The sequence below is a fragment of the Pithys albifrons genome, chromosome 2 (genome assembly GCF_047495875.1).
Source record: "Pithys albifrons albifrons isolate INPA30051 chromosome 2, PitAlb_v1, whole genome shotgun sequence".
Lineage (NCBI taxonomy): Eukaryota > Metazoa > Chordata > Aves > Passeriformes > Thamnophilidae > Pithys > Pithys albifrons.
In genome coordinates this window covers 23,430,609-23,453,225 of record NC_092459.1, presented here as the reverse complement: position 1 = coordinate 23,453,225, position 22,617 = coordinate 23,430,609, and the positions used below count along the sequence as shown (strand labels likewise).

At 38.9% G+C, this 22,617-nt stretch overlaps 1 protein-coding gene across 1 annotated transcript in view; it reads left to right on the top strand.

Moving 5' to 3' along the window:
- LOC139668697 (dystonin-like) overlaps positions 1-22,617 on the top strand; it is a 301,638-nt gene that overhangs the window by 120,957 nt on the left and 158,064 nt on the right. Inside the window, 1 exon segment of the mRNA XM_071548494.1 lies at positions 17,319-17,485. Coding sequence (XP_071404595.1) covers positions 17,319-17,485 — 167 coding nt within the window.

Here is a 22,617-nt window from a genome sequence, read left to right as displayed (position 1 = left end):
GGCTGTGTTTAAATATATTTAAGCATGACCCACAGAATTAGGCAGTGGTTGAATGTTGCTGTATTTTAAGAAATAAAGATTCTTAACAACTTACTAATAGATGTTGTTATTGGAATTTAAGCCTTTATTTTATCTTTCTGAACCTGATTTATAGGTTTTTGCAGAATGAAATTTTTAGTTTTTCTCACTAGCTGAAGCACAGGATATCTGGCACAATTTTGAATGCTTATAAAAAGTGATGAAAGTTAGTGGTACTAGTTAGTTCCAGTTGTAAAAACTGATGAAAAGGAAAAGCTTTTCCATAAACGAACTAATTTAGGTGAGCTGGTGTAAAAGGAATTTTCCCCTTTAAGATATCCAGCTCCACATGAAATACCTTGAAGCATTTAAATTGTAGCTGAAACACACTTACTTCACTGTGTCCTGATCCCAGTAATTGCCAACTAAATGTCTGCAAGTACCATTCAGGTCTAGCAGTTCTATCAGAATAGACTGTTTCACTTGGAAGGGACTCACAATGCTCATCTAGTCTGCCTACCTGATCAATTTAGCTCTGACTGGAATTTAAAGCATATTGCTAAGGGTATTCTCCAAATGCCTCTTAAATACTGACAGACTTGAGGCATTGACTTCTTTTTTTAGTAAGCCTATTCCAGTGTCTGACCACCCTCTTGGTAAAGAAATGCTTCTTGATGTCCAGTCTAAACCTCGCTGACACAGTTTTGAATTATTCCCATGTGCCCTGTCATTGGATACCAGGGAGAACAGCCCAGAACCTCTCCTTCCACTTCTCAGGAAGCTGTACAGAGCAGTGAGTTCACTCCTCAGCCTTCCTTTCTCAAACTAGACATACCCAAAGTTCTCAGCCACTAGCCCTTTCACCAACTTTGTTTCTCTCCTCTGAACACATTCAAAGACATTTGCATCCTTCATAAACTTTGGGGCCCAGACCTGCACGCAGTTCTCAAGGGGAGGCTGCACCACTGCTGAGTACAGTGGGATAATTGCCTCTCCTGTACTATGTTTTAAAGTGTGCCAGGATGGGGTTTTCCCTCTTGGTGACCAGATTTTTAGCAAAATAGTATCTTAAAAAAATTGTGAAAAAATTATTTTAAGAATGAGCAGGAGTTCTTGACTAAATATTAAGCCTCATTACTAAATATGAAATAATTGAAGAAATTTTCTCTCTTTTTGCTGTTAATGACTGCAGTGCCTACACTGAATGCAGAAGGGATTTGTAAAGGGATGTAAGAGGCATCCTCTACACTAGTCTGTGCCTGCCTGGCATTTACTGCTGTGCCACTTCTTTGGAAGAATATGGCAATTTGGTGTCAACCACTGACACCTGTATGTGGCCAATTCAGGTTTAGAATGTTAAGTTCAGAAGAATGTGCATACTTACACCTCACATATTTTTTTTGTCTTCACTGAAATTCCAAATGAGGGAAAAATCTGAACAGAGAAGACTTAACAACAGAGTCTTCACAAAGGGATAAAAGCTTTATGATAATAACTGTATTGTTAATGGAAGTTCTCTGATGAGAGATAACAGGCCTATAAGAGACCTGTGCTTTTCCATACCTGAAGCTGGAGGCCACTTGGGATATAGCAGGATAACCTGGAGAGTTCCAGAAGCCCATGTTGAGGAAACTCAATCCTACCTCTACTGGATAAAATGGTCTCTTCAAAACCTAGCTAGCATATAAACATGAGTATGTAGACACCTAGGTTAGGGTGTCTTAACCTGAATTACCTCTTAAAATTTTTTCAACATTTGCAGAAAGAATTAATTTTTCAGTGAGCAGAAGAAGCTGTTTGCTGTGTGGTATTACCAGCTCTGCTACACATCATTTATATGTATTGTGATAACACTGAAATCTGGGAAGCAGTCAAGATGCCGGAGATATTTTTTGGCCGTTTTTCTGTGGCTTATTGTTTCTCTGAATCATGGTCCTTATCTGGAGGATAGTATTTCCTCAAAATAGAAAATCCCTCTGATTATTGAAATAAATTTAGGAATGGTTTAGGGGAAAGACGTGATGAAAAATAGAAGATAATACACATTTGAGGATTATGTTTCTCTTGCATCTGAATTATGTCTGGAGATGGTTATGGCTTTATGACTTTGTACCCATAATTAGATAAATACAAATGTTGTTCTGAGTTACACCACTGACTTCTGCAGTTACACAAGTCCAGAAATTGTACATTCTTCTGTGTCCCAAGTAATTGCATAAAAGATACAGAAAAGATGGAATGGGAAATCCAGTGGTTTGTTGAGTTTAGTATGTTAGAAAGTAATTTGTCTTGTGGGTATTGAAAAACCCCAAGACATGTATGTTACTAGGATTCAGGCAAACTTTCAAAGTATTTCATGTGCTTTTAATAATATGTGGCTTAATTTAAATTCAGTTTCATAATGTAGTAAGTGTTTTAAGTTATTTTCCTGGCACCTGTAGAACATGCTAAATCAGGTTACAGTATTTTTTATAATTGTAGATGGTATGTATTAATATCCAAATTTATACTCTAATGGACTCCTTCAACACCCAGTACATTTTCAGTGATGACACTGGAGATGAGCAACTATAAATGGAAGCAGCATTTGTCCTCAGCATGTAACCACAATTTTAGTAAGATTTAATTTCGATCAAAATTGGTAATTATTTCTTTTCAAACCATTGCAAGCATTCTTTAGTTTAAATATTTAGAATAATTTGCACTTGGTTGAAAAAAGCATACCAAAGCAATGCAAAACTTAAAACTTTGAACTTCCAGCAATCTAAAATTAGGCCTTTGTGAAGTAAGGCCTTAAAAAATTTCAGAAGCTCCTAAGTCATGACTCAATAGACTTTTTCTATTTCTATTACATCATCATTTTCCTGCTCAGAAACTGACGTGAAACACTTTTTCTTCCATCTCTCCAGCTCCTTGCTGTTGAGCCTCTTTGCAGGATGCTGCTTTTCAAGGCTCTGCTCAGTGATGTTTTGTCCAGATGTTATGCCTCCCTGACATCCGATCCCATCAGATCTCAGAAGCTAAGCAGGGTCAGCCCCAGATTAGTACTTGGATGGGAGACCTCCTGGGAAATGCCGGGTGCTGTAGATTCTAGTCCTGAGGACTTCACTGACACTGTCCAAGCTCGCTCGGCCATGGCAGATGGACATCAGGACTTAAATGGTGGGGCCAGTTCTGCGCACGCTGAGCCTCACCTAAAATCCACTGCGCAGGCTGGAAGGGCACACCCACGTGGGGACAGCCCTTCCCAAATCTTCGTTTGCGAAGACGAGCCACACACACACAGTACTGTCGAGCGCCCGCCAGTCAGATAGGTGCTTTCTTTCAGGCCTCCTTGGAGCACATGTAACTTCTTTCCATTTCTCTTGCCAGCCAGCAAATCCTTTTTTTTTCTGGCTGCTGACTCCCCATAAACCTTTGAGAAAACTATTCTTCATCAATCTGCCCCCAAGCAATCTGTAGCCTGTTCATTTGGTCCAGCATCAGAAGTTAAAATTTTATCAGTGTTGGGCAAAAAGGTGAGAAGGGTAGATGTGTTTGTAGATGCCTTGGTTGAGGTAAAGGGCAACTACCCAGCCTGTTCTCAAGTTCCTCATACCTGTTTCTGCACATACCTTTTCAGAGCCTGCAATGCTGGCAGTAGTTTTGAAGCACTCTTGCACTGGTCATGCAGGCTGTGGCCTTCATACAGGGTGCCCAGAGGAGCTCAGGTGTGGTGGCCCACTCCAATAAATGATGTGCAGATGACAGAGTCGTAACAGGATGTGCCAGTAAGGCAGATCTGGGTCTGGTCTTCACTCGCTGTTCTCCTGGCAGCCATTCCAGCCGTTCCTGCTGGCCACAGCTGGCTGGTGGCACCTGACTCTGAAGCTTCCCCTACCTGAGCTATGTGCCTTGCAACCAAGCCAGGGATCGAAGTTTTCTCTGCCTTTACTTTAAAAGAAGTAGAACAGTTCAAGGTTTGATCTTCTCAAGGATTTAAAGATGGAGCTATGTGGCCAATTGTCCAGTTTATGACTATCAGGAGTTATAGGATAAAGTGCATTTCACCTGGGAGTTGAAATTACCAGTCATTAGCCATCACAGCAGCATTAAGTGTCATTCAGCATTTCGTAGAATATATTCTTGTGGTATTTTATTTCTCAGATGAACTCTTAGTTGTCTCTTCTGGAATTCTTCAGCAACTTCTAAAAAAACTCCATACTTCCTAACCCTCAAGTAGAAAAACAAGTTCATGGAATTTCTGAGACTTGTCTGAAACAGAGCAAGGGTGAGAAGCATTAAGAGTCTTTATCCTTAATGCCATAAAACCTCCAAGGGGCAAATTCTCTTTTTGTAAGCCATCTCACTGGATATAAAACCTCTCCTGTTGATAGTCGTGACTTGGTAGCTGGAACACGGAGAGCAATTTCAGAGGAGTGGTTGCCTGTACAGCTCAAACAGCTCCAATTTTAATTGTTTGTCCTGGCAAACTTTTATTTTTTCTCTTGTGCTACTTTAATTTTCGCTTTCTCTTTGGCTTATGTTTATTTCTCTGTCATTCTGTGTGTGACCTTAGGGCTGTTCAACAAAATGCTTGCTGGTTATCTGGTATGTTGTTTTAGTACCATGAAATGATACGCCCCATTTATGCTAAATGCTTCATTGCTTTTGTTGTGTTGTATAAACACAGAAAAAAAGAGGGGAAAGTGGTATGAGATCCAAGACTGCCTGAAATGTGTTCCTAGTAAGCTTTTGATAAAAGATACCTGGCATGGTATCTTTTTTTTTAATTTCATTTATTTCATGACTTGATGTTGACAAAGTTGAATAACTTCTCCTTTACAATAATTGCTAACTATTTGAGACCAGTGATAAAGCATAAATTAGCAGTGTACAAAGGGTGAATGGTCTCATTATTTTGCAGACTAACAAATACAAATATTCAACAGCATTGCCACTGTAATGTGTAAGCAACTGTCCCATGTTAAGAACATAGTGCATTTCCCAGTCACAGATGTGTTTGACAAATTACAGATATCTATGGTTAAATAAAACCCTATACAAAACCGTGTCAGCTATTTCATGTCTCAGTGTTAATCTTTTGTTTACCATGTCTTAATCTTAACCTCTTGTTTGTGATTAAGCAGCCTCTAAGGTCAAATTGCAGACAAGTATTGGTCTAGTACTTTATTCATGTTGTACTTCTTAGGATGTTTTGTGCCAGAAAAAGTTTTTCACTAATCTCCCCATGAAACTTTGCAGCCTTGGTGTGTATAAATTGATATCTTCGGGGATTTTGTAAACAACAAAAAAAAAGAAAAATAAAAGGGAAGGAACACAACCATTCCTGGTAATATTTTTAACAGGATCTTCAGCTTAAACCACTGCTGAGCTTCCATTCAGGGCTAGTCATATATCTAACACAAAGCCCCTGGTGTGGTCTTCAGTATGTTGTGGTGGTTCTCATAGTGGTAGTCTCTTTTGATGCTTTAGAATACCATCTATTGTTGCTTTAGCAGACAGGTTTTAGAAGAAATTTTAATTTCCTTCTTCTGAATCTCCAGTGTAATCCTGTAGCCTCTGTCTCTTTCCTTGCTGATGTACTGCTTTACAGAATTTCAGTTAGCTGAAAGTGGTCATTTTGTCTTTAGTTACTCACAATTTGATTTATCATCCTCCTTTAATGTGGAAATTCATTTTGCTGAGAGCTTTTATGTAAAAAAGCGCAGAACTGATATATCAGTTCTGTTGTCCTTGATCTTTTCTTTGCTTCAAGAGCATAAGTTACTTAGAAAGCTAAAGTGACTATAAAGTTACTCTTTGGTTCCTGGAAAAAAACCAAAAGGAACAGCAGAAAGAATTGGTAATAGAGAGCTGATAGCCTTTTCTGGAACAGCTGTTAAGTGTTGTCAAAATGGTTGTTAAGTCTCAAAAATATGTATTTCTTTCCTATTTCTAGAAAGATAAAAATGCATAAATACTACTGTACATGTAGAGGTGTACTAGGAATGCATTTATTCCTTGCTAATGTTTAGAAATGTTTAAATTCCAGGACTGTTGCAGTTATAGTGGGTATAACCTGGAATATGCAGAAGTAAGGTGGGATTGTTGGGAGCACTGATCTTATAACCAATGTTTCAGAACTGATTCTTTTATTTTTTTGTGTCTTTTTTTTTCTTTCATTCTACTTTAGAGACACCTGATTATTTGAAAAATTGGGTTACCTACTCTTAAGGAAAAGTGATCAAAATTGAAGGTGTTAATGGCACAGGATGTGCAAGATCAGGGACTTTCTAAATTACTACTTGCATTGCAAAATGCAATTGTGAGGTGTAAAATAACAATATGTGTTTCTTCTGACCTGTCTTGAATTAGATTTGATTTAACATTTTATAAAAGTCAGTGTGCCACTGTATCTGCAGGACTTTGGACGTATCAGAGAGTGCTTTAGGAATATTTTCTGATTGGAAAAGGTGGTATAATGCTGACTTAAGTAGATGTAAATAGTTTAAAGGAAATACATATCAAATCACCCTCTATTACAGCTCAGTGAAATAGTCTAATATAGTTATTATTTAGAAGCCTCAGTGCTCATGTGTATTAATTTAAATATGCACTTGCATTGGAAATCCAGATTTGCAATATTTTTAAACAAAATCTTAGCCCCTGTGCGGTTTGTGGAGGGAGAACGTTGGCAGTGCACTTGCAGTAGGTTACTTGGATGTATTTTCAGTTAGACATCATGAAGACTTGGCGTCATTCATTCAAATGCTGGACACTTGTCTTTAACTTCTTACATGATTTCTGCTTTACCAAGATAATATTTTTTTTATTAAATTTAAATTATTTTACTATGATCTCTTTAACCATATATTATTGTTAGACATCTTGTTGTTAAACCAGAGACTGTATTTGTGTGAAATGAAATTAGCTGCGGTCTGTTGCACTGCAGAGTCCTGATCTTTATTGATGAGAGAGAAGAAAGAAAATTTTATATATATATAGGTGTAAAAGCAATTTTTTAATACAAACACAGTGATTTAGTTTGCAAAGATTTTTTTTTATGTATTTTTCTAATATTTAAGGGTAACCACATCAGGACCTAACTCAGGCCCATGTGGAAGTGTGCTTTAAATCAGTGAGTCCTCTGGCCTCAGCTAAAGTCACTTTCTAAAGTCATTTTTTTTAGCTGACTAGAATTCAGCTTTTTCATTTTGATTAAAGGGAGCAAATGTCCTAAGTGCACCTGTATGTTGAGCATGCTACAAATACAAATACGAATTGAGGTAATGAAAGAGTGTAGTCATAGCATAAATGTCTACTTTGAAAAGAAACGCATTAGCATTGTGCCTGTACATAACTGCCCATCTGTCAGTGTATTCTGTAGTGTTACAGTATAAAATTTTCTAAGCAGTACTGTAAAATTTTACCCCAGTGCCCTGAAAGTAGTCCACAGTGAGCAACTGTATTCCTGGAAATTCTTTGGAAGTACATCCTGGTTCTTTGCTGTATTATTCATTCTAGATCCTGTCAGTAAAATATGAAATATTTCAGTGGAACTGGCCCCTGGGGATAAAGTCTCTGTGTTTCATTATTGCAATTCCTTTCCGAATAAGCCAGGGAAACTCAGTGGTAACACCTGATAATGCCTGGCAAGTCACTAGACAGCTCTTTCTCAGCAAGAGAAATCATACACATCTGCCCTTGCTGATGTGTGCTGGTTTTAGTGGATTTCACATATCCATAACAAAACCAAAGAAAACAAAGTGGAAGCTTAAAAATATTTTTTTTCCCAAACAAAGTATATTTGGGATTAGACTTGCTTGCATTTTAAAAGTGTATATTTCTACTGAGTTTGAAGCATAGTTAGGTGCTTCTTGGCTGTTATATTCAGAGCTAGCCAGAAATGCCTTCCAGGAGAATGGGAGGAAGATAAAGTTCCATTTTTATAAATAGTAATTTTATGGTCAGTTTTCTAGATAAATCAGCTTTTTAAGGTCAGTTTTCTAGATAAATCAGCTTTTATGATTTGTTTCACCTTTATCTGCCAGAAGGTTTAACTCTGCTGGAAAGCTTCAGTCCCAGCACACAGCATCACTACCCTGAACAAGCTGTTGTGCTTTTATGATAGCAGTGAAGCAGCAGGTTATTTATAGCTCACAAATCAGTGAAAAATCACATCAACTGCTATGAAAACTCCACATACAAATAAAAATTTGACCCCTAACAAGCTGTCAGAGCAGTTTCTGATCCTTCAGTTTAATCTTCCCATTTGTGGATCATTGAATATGTAATAAAAACATAAGAAGTGCAAAACAAATCTGCTAACTGAATCCCTGCTATTTACTGTGCTGCTTGCTTTTGGATTTGAAGTGTAGCTAATAGTTTCAAAGGTCGCTACATTCTTTTCTACTTTATCCAAGTGAAATGGGAAGTTAAAATGCATGTGAGAAATTTCTATTGCTCATAAATGCTATGTCATCTCTGTGAAAAGCAATCAGCATTACAGCCCAACGCTGAAGCAGTGATGTTTATTTAAGAGGATTGGTGGCCAGAAATAAGCCACAGTGTCTAATCAGACACAGGCCCTGCCTGGGCACTGTGCCACAGCATTTATTGCGTGTGCATTTCTCATAAGCAAAATGGCTACGTACTGAGGCGGATGGATGTGAAGTCTGGAAGAAATTACAGGGGAAACAGCAGTTCTTAACTTTCTGAGGAGGATTTAAGTGTATATATATGTGCTGGAATGAATGAGACTGCGCGGCTGTGAGTTACAGAAAGCGAAATGGGGAATGTCTGTGGATGTGTGAGGGCTGAAAAGGAAGAACAGTGTTTAGATCCTGCCAAGGCTCCCTTAAGTCCAGATAAACATTCCCCTGGAAGAAAATATTTCAGAAGAAAAAGGAGAAAGAAATCAACCGAGGAGGGATCAAGTTCAGTGCATGCTGAAGAAAATGAAGAAAAAGCACAGTATAAAGTGGAGATTTCAGAAAACATTGAGATTCACCCCAAGGGTGCGGGATTGGCTGATTCCTTCCCCCGGAGAGTGACAATGGCTGGTAATGCTCTGCCTGTGAGTACAGACCTTTCAGTTGATGTTGTTAAAGCGAAAGTTTTACTGGGTGAAGCAAAGAGTGATTCTCTTTGTTGGGAGAGCTTTTGTGGTGGTAATCAAAGGCTCACCAAGTCTGATGAAACAGAGATATGGTTAAAGGAACAAGATGAGAGGAATTCAGAGAAACATCGTACAGGGAAAAGGAAATAGAGGATGGCAAAAGGAGAGAATTAGCATTCCTGAAGAAATCTAGTGGTCTTTGTTACGGAAAAGCAACTACCTTGGATTCTGCTATCCACATTTTAGGCAGAAAACATGAAGAGACTGGGTTAAACGTAACTTCTTGCAGAATCATTGAAGATGTTTCAGAAAGCAATAAATCTGAAAAGTTGCATCACTTTCTTTCTGAAAGCAAAAGTGATACACTATTTGAACAAAAGAGATTTTATCCTGATGCTGTGCCTTACCATTTGCCAAAAGAAAAGGCACTATTTAGCATTCCACCAAACAGGAGTAAGGTAAATATTTTGGCACAGTACATTTTCTTTGAAAGTTAGCTCAGAATAAGTATTAGAACAGTATTTTTTCTGTTACAAAAATATCTTCACTTTGCTGTGTGTAAACCTTTTACCCATGCTATGATGCTACAGGTAGTTTTAGGACAGAACATGTAACTTGATGTTTTTCAAAGTCTAAGTAAGAACTCTACTTTAGGAGTATTGATATATCCTTCTGCTCTTTTTCTGTCTGTAGTTTGATCTGTTTCCTAATTTAGGAAGAGATTTTCGAGTTAAAATGTTGCTAGAAGGTGGAGTGGTTTTTAGAGTTGGTATTCAGTATCTGCAGTAAATTTTCTTATGAACTCTTGATGGTCTTGTATCAAGGGAAGGAATAGTTCTAATTCTTTTCAGGTATGACCAGTAGGAGCTGAAGAAGATAGAACTACATAGGCAGCTTAAAATAGAAAAAGGGAGCATCAATCATGTTAATAATGCTCTACACTCCTTTAAAAAGATCTTTCTTCCTAAACTGTCTAGATGACCTATTAATATTAATTATTGAAAGTCCATATTCCTCTGAGGGTAGAATTATTTTATTTTTACAGTAAAAGAAACTAAAATACAATCTTAGTTGCAGAATATCCAAAGAAAAGTAAATTTTTTGTATCCATGCTTACCAATTCAGTCCATATATCAGGGCAACTGAAGTCTGTACATGTGGGACAAATGCCGATACCAGGACCTGGTCCCAGACTGATTCCCCTTGCTCAGCAGGGACACGGGAGCTTTGAGTTTAGTGAAGAGAGGGAATGGGTGTATGCCAAAGATATTTTTTCTGGCCAAGAGCTAACTAAACTTCTGTTGCTTATGTAATTTACTTTTGTAACAAAAATCAAACAATACTTCTTCCGAGCTTGGTTTTTAGATACAGATAACACACCCAGTTACAACACACAGTATGCACTAGTACAAATAGCCTCATAATACACAGGGAGATCTTTGCCCTCATAATCTTAGCTGGAATTCAGGAACGGCTTAGGAATGTTCTTTGATTTGAACCAAACGTCACTGCTGAGTAAGAGTGTGAGGCCTTGTCTGCATGGCAGCGTTTTGCTGTGTATGAGAGTAATAGTTTCTGATACTGCTGTAGTTATTACTGCAACCAGGTGTAGAACTCTTGTTACCACAGAGGAAGAGGGGAAAAGATTTCTCTTGAGCACCCACACCAACACTGATGTTGATAGACCACTGCATAATGATATGAATATGAAAACTACTGACACAGCAAGCTAAACACCTCAGTTGCTGAAATGCCTGGCTTTCAGTTCAGTACCCTTTCTCAACATAAGATTCTTAGCATAAGTAATTTTAAGAGCACTGAGGTTTGACCTGTAAACAAATACAGGAAAAACAAGATTTTAGAGTTTAATTACTTTGCAAAGTCATGACCACTTTCCTTCTGATTGCTTTTGAGAATTAACCAAGCATCTTAATGTCTTATATTTCTGTCTTTTATATGCTGAGTAAAGCTGTTATTTATGCAAATCCACAAAGTTCCTGTTACTAGCCTGATCTGATACACAAGGTTAGCAGTTACCAATCTCGGCTTTTACCAATTTCTTTGCCCTAATTACAGAGATGAGTAGCCTTCCCCTCACCTTGTCAACTTATCCAAGGCTGTATGGAGTCTCAGCTTATGCAGTGCCTCAGATAATTGAAAGCATGTTGGCTTTTCAAACAGAGGAAACATACTGGTACAGCTGGATAATTTGTGCTGTCACAGAGATAGGATGTTTTACCCTATGTAACAGCATAGTCCCCTCTACTGAAACATATTCTTTTGAGTTCCCTTCTGTGGCACGGTTTCTTATGCATGTAAAAAAGTATTATTTTATGTTCATTATGTGCTACTGTATTACCTCTGTTTTCCTGTTTGCAAAACAGCTTAGAGGGGTGTTCTGTGGCATTGCTCCTGGCTGCTCACTAATAGCTTTGAGAGAAAGGTTTGTTATTCTCTGCTGAGGCCCAATTTTTAGTCATTGTTCCTAATACAGGATGGCGACTTCCTCAAGAAAGATATGCTCTGGTACTCTTCTAACTCAGGCCTGTTCCAGAGCATGTGGCAGTTTGCATTAAGGTCATGAAACGGTGAATCAAGGCTGAAACGAGCTTGCTGCAGCAGCTCCCCTTCTCAGTGATGTTTTAGCACAGTGCAGATAGAATAGAAAATCAAGGCTGTAGTTTTCACTTCGCTACCGAAGGTATTACCACTGTGATATTTGATGTCTCATGTACTGAAACAAGCCATGGCTTTCATTCAGTATCAGCAAAAGATAGCTAGCAGCTGGTGTTACCACCAGTTTTGGGTGGTTGTCAGCTTGTGTCGCAACCAGTGACTGAAGTGTATCATATTAACAATAAATGTAATTGTTTTTCCAAGCTGATTTGTGGGAGTTTCAGTTCTGGTTTATGGATGTAATTTTTTTTTTATTAAGAAAACCCCCCATCTAATATGTTAACAGAATCATTCATCTCTTACAGAATTCAACTCTTGTCTTGGGTGCAAGTTCTTCAGCTGTTTTTTTGTCATGCAACTACATAGTGTTTGATGCAGTTTTTTTCTTATCTCATCTACAAGACTAACAATAATCTATAAGAAGAAAAAAACCCCCTACATGTATTTGAGGAATGTTAAAGGCAGTGTACTTGCTTTTAAATTAAAAAAATGTAGATTATTTGTAGTCAGCATATTCGGTGGAATACTTCTGACTAATTTGCTGTCTATTTATTGTTGCAGTTGTCATTGCAAATAGTTTTAAGATAATAAGATATCTTCCAACTGTGTCCACCATCACATACTCATGTATTATCTATTCTCCTAGAGCAGTTAAATGAGGGAGAATGACCAGTTGGTCTTCTGGAACATGATTTGCAGGGCAAAGGTGCAGAAGTGAGGAGTTTTGCTTTATCGGCACAGTATTGTTTACTTTCTTGTAATACTCAAAATGAGCAAGTGCAATCCACCTTAAATGCTTGTGAATGAAGGAGGTCTATAATAATTGATGGAACTAAAAAACTAGGGCTGGAAAGACTCTGGGCAGGTCATCCAGGTGGTCTTTGTACCCAAAGGCAAGATAATGAAATTCATTCTTGACTGATTCTTGTTTTTCTGTGTCTGTCTTATATTCTCTGAGTGATTTTTCTATTACTTATCTGTCTTTTCTATTGAAAAGTGGTTTTAGCAGAAAATCTTCATGCTTATTATGATTACTTTTTTCCTATTCCAAGAAGAGTTGATGCATTTTCTTTTCTGCAACAGCATTTTTCATATTTGAAGACTGTTGTCACATCTCCCCTTGGTTTTCCCTACTTTAGACTAAATAAACATAATTTTTCAGTGTTTCCTAACAGGTCACATATTTTTAGATCTTTGTCATTCTTATTTTTCTCTTCTTACCTGCTTCAACTAATCCTTTATTTTTTGAAGAGTCTTGCTCAAAGCTGGGCTCTTATTTCTCTGTGTTCTTCAGACTTTTCTGGTGTAGGCTAGCTGACATCTGAGTACCTGCATACATCATACATGTCTATCCCATTATATACTTCTATGGAGTGTAGTACATCATGTCAAGTATAGACTTGTTTCAAATAATTTGGGATGAGATGGAATCAGAGGAATGACATCCTGCTGTCTATATGAGTCTTGCTCTTCTGTTTGCAGTGTGAAAATGAATCACAGAAATCCAACACTAGCACTTGATCTCTTTTGGAAAGTCTTCTCTGCTTTGCAGTTTGGGCTCAAAACTGTATCACTGAAATCAGTGCAAGGAAAGAACCTGAGTTTTTTTGGTATATGGATTTGGCATAGTGTGTGATGGAAAGAAAACTTACAGGCTGAGGAAAAGCATGTGCAGAAGTAGAAGTGAGCGAGTTCTCCGAGTTACAAGCGAGAGAGTATTTAGTGCCAATTAAGACTTTAATCCTGAAACAGAAGGGCTGTGCAGAGAATTACTTCTGTCACTTTTTCTTGCATAACTTTTAATTCAAAGGCTTTGAGATAATTTGGAGAAGTGGACTCTAGCAAACAATTGTTCAAACTCATGCACACTCAGTAATTTGTTCCATGCTTGAGGAACAAATGTCCTCTAGTAACAGTTTGTAGCGAGTAAATGATAGGCTTGTGAGATATGAAAGGTTCACACAAACTTTGTTTGGAAGGAAAAAATTTGACTACTAGGAGATTTGATTGCACCTTAACTTATTTTCTCTTCGAGTATTCTTAATTTAATAGTCCTTCTGTTTTTCTCTTATCGGAAATTATGTTAGAAATATTGATGATTAACGCATAGTTGTGGATGAGTATCTATACTGTCCTTATTGGGTTGTCAAAGGAAAAATCTGTTCCCTCTCCTTCTCTCTCTGACACATATTTTATGGTGGTAGTATTTTTCTTTTTGAGTTGTTTCAAGTTATTAGGGAATCTTGCAAAGTAGAACTTTTGTTTGTAACTGAAGTAAAATATAGTCCTTTGACTCACCATTTCCCTCAGTGTTTTTTTGTACTTAAAAAGTCTGAAATGTTAGCCTTGAAATCTGAAATACTTTATTTACAGAACAGAAGTGCTGTTTTAGGTCTCTGACTAATGTTAGTGTTTCTTAACATGAAGTGAAATGAGCTTCCTCTATGACTGAAAAGCAATTTCAGTTTTTAAACCCAGTCCAGTCTATTCTCTTTTTCTTCAGATGGCTATCTAGGGTGCTGAAAGGTGCTTGGAAGATTTTGGATCAAAAACTGTTGATCCTTGTGCAGTGCATTAAATGAATGTTTTAGCCATCCAAAATTTCACCAGTGAGCTTGCCTAGTGGTCATTTTCAGAGTAAGAAATGTTCTCGCCGTGTTTATGTATGCAACAACAGATACAAGTATGACCTTCAGAAGTTGCCTAGATGCTTGAAATTGCATGTTTCCAGCGGACTCTAATGTGCACTCAAACATGCTGTGTTTGCACTCTCTGCAGTCTGAAATGTACACAGGCATCCCTGGTCAATTAACCGTGAAGGAGGCTAAGGTTTTGAACTTAGCAGTAAGGAATGGCCATTAGCAAATTACATTGTTAGCTTTCTCATGCTAGAGTATATTAAAAGATCTGATAATTAAGGATTACACACAGAAGAGTTTCTGAAAATGACAGGAAAAAATATAGGGTTTAGGGATTATATTTTTTTGCTAGACGTCTGTCACTTCCAGATGACATCATCTCTTTCAGAAGCGTTGTCCAGATAAGCAGTAAATGGTTGACTTCATTTTTATTGTGGTCTGGTTATTCTGTCTGTGATGAATAGAAACTAAAGCTGCTGAAAAAACACTTAGTTTGCTTTCTTGCTTTGAAATACCAAACAATAAAGCTAACCCACAGACGAAAAGTCTTACACTACAGATGAGTTCCCTTGATTTTTACAAGTAAATTTTCAGAGTGAGTTTAAGTTGTTCTTTTGCCACATTGGATTCTCTGTTGTCTTTACATACCTGAATTATTTCATCTGTATTTTATGCACTTTCATATAGTAAATAGCCTTTGCAGGATTTTCATACCTAGAAGCTTACAAAAAATCACAACTGCCTGTGTTCTCTTCTGTGTTTTGAACAAAAAAAGGTTCTTTTCCCCCTTCTGTTTGATCTTTCTTAAAAATGCGCAGTCTTGAAGCTGGAAACAATAGGATGCAAAAAATGCTCTCAGAGCTTCTGAGATCATTTATGGGCTAGTTGAACAGTTAAAACTATTTTGTTTTGTAGCATTGGTTCCTGTATTTTTCCCTTACCTCGATCCAGCAGATACAATGGCCTGTGATAAATATCTGAAGAACTGCATAACTTTTGATTTCTGGATACTTGAATAGAAAATAATGTAAATTGATTTTTTCCTACATTAAATTTGCTTGCAATTTACTGTATAGCTGTAAATGCTCATCATCCCCTGAAAGTATGAAAGGTGGCAAACTAGAAATGGCACTAAGCACCATGGAAACTATATTGCCCTGGCATCTCCAAGGCTCTTCCTTTAGTCCCCTCCTTCCCAGTGTTCCCGCCACCTTGTCTTAGGCAGTGACACAGCAAGATCGGCAGGAAATCCACATCTTTCTTCCTGGCATGGTGTTTTGTGTGGCTCTAATGTGAGAAAACCCCGTAATTTCCAGCCTAGCCTGTCGGAATTCCCCCGTCAGAGCCCAGACAGAAGATACTTTGGTGTGCAGAGGCTTTGAGGCAGGGAGACATTGTTATGACCTTCCCCTGTGACCTCATGAACATAATCTCCCTGTTTCGCACTAGAACAGGACTGCTGGAATTGGTACAACTCAAGTTGCAGCTCTTCTGCAGCTAATTTGAGCATCCAGCGTTGTCTGTGGGCAAACCTCCCCTGAGCCCTGGCCTCAGGCTGGCTCCAGAGACGGAGCAGACCTGTCTCTCCCTGTGGTTCTGGGTGTACACTTATGCAGGGCAGCCTCTCCCAGGTGGGGTCACAGAGGTCCTTGGTGTCTACCCACAAACCTTGGTGTTGTCTCAAGCCCTCTTGCCTCTGCTCAAGGACTTCTGCCTGCTTTTTGTAATGGCTGAGCTACAATACTTTGGTCCTTATACAGTGCCTGTGTCACATGGTACCCTAGTGTTCTTCAAAATAACACTCTGTATTATCTCTTGTGATTTGGATAAGTGGTAAAAGGTGGTCACTTAGAAGGACAACATGCCATAGCACTTTCTTTGTCACAGCACATCTTATTTTTGTTCCTTCCTGCAGTTCACATTTACATTGTGTACAATTTCTGTAACATGAAGTGTAAATAATATATGTGCAAATTAGGGAAATGTCTGCTTCATATTTATACAGTGCTAGTTTTCTAAACTAACTCACTGAGCTTCATTAGGGTAGAATTTAATGTACTATAAATTAGTATTTGAATGTAAAATTCCCAGTATTTTCTTGCTTCCCCTGACATGAAGTTGATAATCCTTAAATAATACAACCTGTTGATCTTCGTGTAATGATGTAAATTGACATTTTAGCCATCCAAAATTTCAACAGTGAGCTTGCCTAGTGATCACATTGAGACATGTTTATAATCCTTGAATAATACAAAATGAAGGCTTCTTTATCAGATAAAATTTTATTGATAATCTCTCAGTCTTTCAGTCAGTCGCAAAATTCTTCTCAGAAAATTTTGTCCCATGATTAAGAGTTTTCACTTTAAATGACTGATTTGCTACTGAATTTCAGAATAGCATATACTATAAATTGACCTGTTTTGAGAGATGAAATTTGTAGCTAAATAAAGTGTATGAATAATATAAATATGGGCATTGTATACTTGTGACTATATACATATAAAATGTATTGTGGTTTATATATAATTATATAGCATTTATGTGTAATAGGTATTATACATAAAACCAGATTATATTATGAGCATAAAATAGACACAGTTAAGTATTTTCCATTATGCAATAGTATTACATTGTCCCCAGAAATTAGGAGAGAGAGAACTGGCTAACTGAAGAAAATTATGAAGCTATGACTTTTGTATTTCATATTGAAGACACTAAGAGTACAAGAGGGTAAGACATGAGAGTATTGACACAGTACATCAATAATCATCATATTCAGATACCAGCCAATAATTTTTTCAGCAATTCAGAGTGATTTTCTGCAATATTGTAAATATTTTTATGGGTTTCATGTAACTGTAATGTTTATTCTAACTGTATTTTAGATATCTGATATCCATGTTACTGGAGAGTCAGAGGACATGTCTGCTAAAGAGAGACTGCTCCTGTGGTCTCAGCAAACAACGGAGGGTTATACTGGAATACGTTGTGAAAATTTCACTACCTGCTGGCGTGATGGAAGATTATTTAATGCCATCATTCATAAATACAGGCAAGTACTCCATTTGTTCTCTTGGAAAATATTAATGAGAGCATTTTAATATAGGTAGAGGGGGCTCTGTGGTTTATGCCTGTAATAGCTGTGGAGATGACACTGACTCTTCCTGCTCTCTGAAGTCAAAGGATGTCTCATTAACGTTTGCATACCCCTCCTTCCTCAGAGGAGTATCTCCATGAATACTGAGCGTCTCTCATAAGACAACTCCAAGCTGCTAAGAAAAATGTTCCCAGAGTTCAGTCTTCTCCACAATCCCTTCCTGTTATACTGATATGTAAGTGTAGGTAGAGTAGAGGCAGAACTAATCACCAAAATCCACAATTGCACTGCTAGAGAAAGCCATCAGCTACAGCATGACCTCGGATTTGTCTGAGATTCCTGGATGCTTCCTTGTATGACTTGACCATGACCTTGGAGTATAGAGCTTCCTCAGTGTTTATGCTCGGAGCCCAGATCTACTCTGAGGTGCATCTCCTATAAAATGGCAGAGTATTCTCACGGAAAATGTGACCTGCTGGCTTGAATGTTCTCAGTCTGAGAAGGGATTTGTGGTACTGTGTGCTTTTGTGACTGCACTCCTACAAAGTTAAGCAGGTATTGTTAGAGCCACTAATGGCTGTGATTAGAGGCTAAAGGATACAGTATGTTAACTTGAAATGCAGCTGAAGAGATTGACTGACAGCAGAGGATTTCTAATTCTGGATTCTAAGTGAGAACAAGTCTCTCTTGGCAAAGCTGACTTTGATATCAAGCTCATCAGAGAAGCAAGATTTAGTCATTGCTGTTCTCAGTGTTCCCTCTTGCTTGGCAACATCTCTCTTATTGTGTATTGGTTCCTGAATTGAATAAGAAGGTTTGTGTTTTAGAGGACCCCATGGGAGAGTATTCTGGCCGCTGGCCTAATTAGTGTGTGCTGACTTGTCTTTCACTACACAAAGCTCTCTGGGTTTTATCATAGCATGTGTAGTTTGTACTGGATGCCCTGGAGCATGTCATTACGAAGTCTAAGGATACACAGCTTCCTTGGTATAATACTAAGGAATGTCCCTAGTAAAGCCAAATTTGGTGTGTTTTCATGCAACTCCAGGGAACAGAGCCTGGAGCAGATTATTCTGTTCTTGGATTTCCTCTTGTGAGACCACTTGGCTAACCACAGAAAGAAGTCTAGGCAGACATAACATACTTGTGGTCCTTATAGGGATTAGGACACTGAAGTAAAATGGGAGACAAGTGAGGCAGGTGCAGCCTTTTCCTCACAGGCTGTGTGTAAAGGTTGTAAGTGTCGCACACAGTGCTCAAAGGCCCAGAGAAGTTAGTTGTGGCAGTGCATAACTTCATGGTAAAATGAAGCTGTATCTGAATCAATGAGGTATTTTTCTGACTGTGCTTCTGTTCTGGGTAGCCAATCAGGGAGGAGGTGCATGTCAGCAAAAAAGTCTCTTTTAGTAACATTGGCAAGGCAAAAGGAAATAGCTGGCAAAAGACTAGGCTGTTATACTTCAGGACAGAGCGGCCAAAAGAATGAACATAACACAGGCAAGTATTTGTAAAAATAAACAATATGTAAGATACAGAGAGATTGGAGAGAAAAAAACGAAGGAGCTTAATGAGATGGAATAACAGAAAATATTTCCCAGATTTCTTACAGATCAGTTAATAAATAATGAAAAACTTGAATTCTGTCCTCTGGCTGTGTTAATGTTAATACCTTGGGATATGACTGAGTTTGTTTGCTGGAGCAGTGTTTCTGGTGTAGCTCCACGAGTCCTATTCACAGAGTGTTTCTTCAGGGAAGCACAGGCACCTTTGACATGAGTGTGTTTCACAAGGCATGTGATTCAGTGGCCAAGGAGCAGAGTCCCCATTTTGTGTGCTTCTCTGCCAGTTTCCATTTAGCTTATCTTCTTCCTGTAAGCATAACTTCTCCATGCAAGGATCCTGTGTCCTTCCAGGGAATGTTTACCATCCTTATCTAACGTGTTTTTGCTGTGAGAAGTTACAGGTTCTTGGATTCCATTTGCTGATTAAATCAGTGAGATTCTTCCACTGATTTTAGTGAGTTTCTGTGTTTCTTTCCTTTGCTGTTTTGTACCATAAAAACAAAGATAATAATTTCCAACTATTGCTCACAAGATAGGAATGATCTTCCCAAACAGTCATCTGATATTTTTAACTACAGTACTTTACTCCAGAGAGCTCTTTTAAAGCTTGGTTTGTGTTCTGAGCAATAAGTAGGTTAAACACTTAAAAATCTGCACATTTCTGGCAGTGATTCTCCATTTGCTCTGTTTGTCTTAGTAGCTCCCACTCTGTGGATCACAGGTGGTCTCAGGAGTTAGGCTGAGCATTCTGTGGATGCTGTCAGCTGGTGTGCTTCATCAGGCTGGATAACCAGATGTGCCTGCTCAGGCAGGACTGTGGTGCTGCCACTGTGGAGCACCACTGTGGGGGCACATCTGCCAGTCATGGTGCAGGGTGGCAGCCGCCCTGCACCAGGTATTCCATGCCCTCTGGAGATTCCTCTTCCTGCAGAAGCACTATGCACCCTGGCCTGGGAGGAGTATACACTCTCTGTGAATGGGGGACAGGGCTTTTAGGTAGGACATGATAACTTCCATTCCTGGAAGGGATTTAACTGGGCTCCAACTTAATTTTAAAGGTGTGACATTTAGTGCTATGACTAATAACCAGAAGACTCAAATACCTAGGTGTGTATCTAGAATTGCAGTTGTACTGAGCCACAGTAAACTGTGTGTTGTATGGAGAGCACATGCATACCCATGCCAAGGCACAGTGGTGGAGGCTTCCCAAGGAGGGGTCTGTCAGGGCAGAGCCTGGCAGCCAGGGCCCATTCTACAGCCCCAGTCAGGAGCAGGGCAGTCAGGAGGGTACCAGTACAACCCCAGCCCTCATCATCAGGGATCTCCCTGAAAGTGTGCTGGGGCTGAACTTGGCATGCGTGTTGCTCTCAGGTCACCTACACCACTGCAGGGGCCGTAGCTCTGCCACGGGCCAGAGGTGAGAGCAACAGCATCTTCTAGAGGGCAGGAGCCACGCTGTCTCTGAGCTGAACCTGGCTATAGACAGATAAACCCTATGCTCACAGCCCTGACACCAAGGCTGAGAGGTCTTTTCTAGATGCATCATCGAGAACACAAGCCATATGGGTTCAACATTATCTCTACAGTCAGTCCATGAGACAGGGAGATGCCACAGTCTCGTTCTAGGTGACAGAAAGGGAGTGGCAGATCATAATTACCTCCTCTCCAGGCATAAATGATTTTTTTTTTAAATTGCAAGTACGCACCAGCTTCAAGACTTCAGGAAATTGCTGAAGCTGTGAAGGGCTGGGTGAGGAGCTGGGCTGTGATTCATGCACCAGAAGGCAGGGAGCCTCTCCCTTTGGTGGAGCTGGCAGCCTGCCTGCTCTTAATGGCAGCTTGGAATTGTTTCTTTTTTTTTTTTCTGTCCTGACAGAGGATCCCAGCACCTTTTGGTGCAAGCCAGCTAAGATTTACAATGCAGAACTGCAGGAATAGTGCATGGATATGCCATGTCTCCCTGCTCCCTCCAGGGAGCATGGGAGAAGCCCCATAAGGCCTGTATTTCCCTGTCATAACTAACTGATATGCAGTGCAGCATCTTGGCAGAGATTGGTGGTTCAGTGGGTGACCCAGGTTCCTCCCTGTCTTTCCTGCACCCACAGCTATGCTGGCAGTGTTCCACTCAAGTGTCAAACAAGGGATGTGTGCAGATGCTGGATCACATGCACTGAAGTCAGTCTCTTGCTCTCCTGAGCAAGTGCAGGATATTTGTTTTCTGTCCTCTTGAGCAACAAGGGTTAGGTTGTCAGAGCTTTCTATAAAGGGCTTCAGTTACTTTCTCTCTTACTTCTATAAAGAGTATGAGTGAATTGCCAGGGATTTTCCAGTGCTCGTCAAATCAAGGAAAGTAATTTTATGATTAACAGAAATGAGAGGAAAAAATTGCTATGTTTGAGGTACTTAGCTCCATATTCAACTTGACTTTTTTTCCTCCTGCCAAATTTAGGAAAAAGTAATTTATTCTCTTGTGAGAAGATTCCTTATGTTTTCAGCAATTTCCAGTGGTCTGTGTTTATAGGGTAAGATTGAAGATTACTTGGCTGAACTTTTGAAGAGTATCTAAAGCTTCCATTTACATCCTGTATGTGGGAAATGAACAGGACTTCACATTAGACCAGGTTGCTCAAAGTTGTATCCAGTCTTGCCTTGAACACTCCCAGGGATGGGGCATCCACAGCTTCTCTGGGCAACATGTTCAGTGCCCCATTCCCCTCACAGTGAAGAATTTCTTCCTAATATGTAATCTAAATCTACTCTGTTTTGTGGGAATACTTGTCCTTACATAGAAAGACCAAATCAAATTATAACATTAAAAAGTGAGTTTGAATACTGAACATTACCAGAGATGTTAATGGTATGATTTAAATATAACAGTTTTCACACTGTTATTTCAACCTCCACACCTTTCTTCAGGTATGTGACCAGGCCATTAGTGAAAGTTACAGATATGCCCAGGAGAGTCTAGAATTTGCTGTATGTCTCATGTTATATCATTTGCCTCTTATAGCTTTATTTTTCAATGAAGAAGGAATATGACTTCAGGCAGTTTCAAAAGTACACGATGTTTCTTTCATGCCATCATATCATACAAAGCAAAATCTTCCGGACTTAGAAGTTGGAGGATGACTTTAATTAGCATGTAATGCCCAGATTTTTCTGGAGATACTGCCGTGTAGACCCTGGGATTTTCATCTTGCAGCTCTGTCACCTCATGTATTTCTAGTTACTAGGCTGTGTTTTAGGTAAATGCTCCTGGTTTGTGTTTTCATTTTCTTATGTACATGCCTTTTGCCTGGGAGAAAGAAACACTAATTTTATAGAACTGTATCCCAGTTCTACCCCCTACATAGAAACAGTTTGTGTCTATAGAGTGAAGAGTGCTCTTGTTTCAGGAGGAGTTGCATGCCAGATTTGAGATAGTTATGCTTTGTGGATGCATTTATTTTAAAGCAAAGCAAATTTAAATAAAAAGTTATACCGAAGCAGCAAACTAGTGTTTTTGATCTCAGACTGCCCTTAACC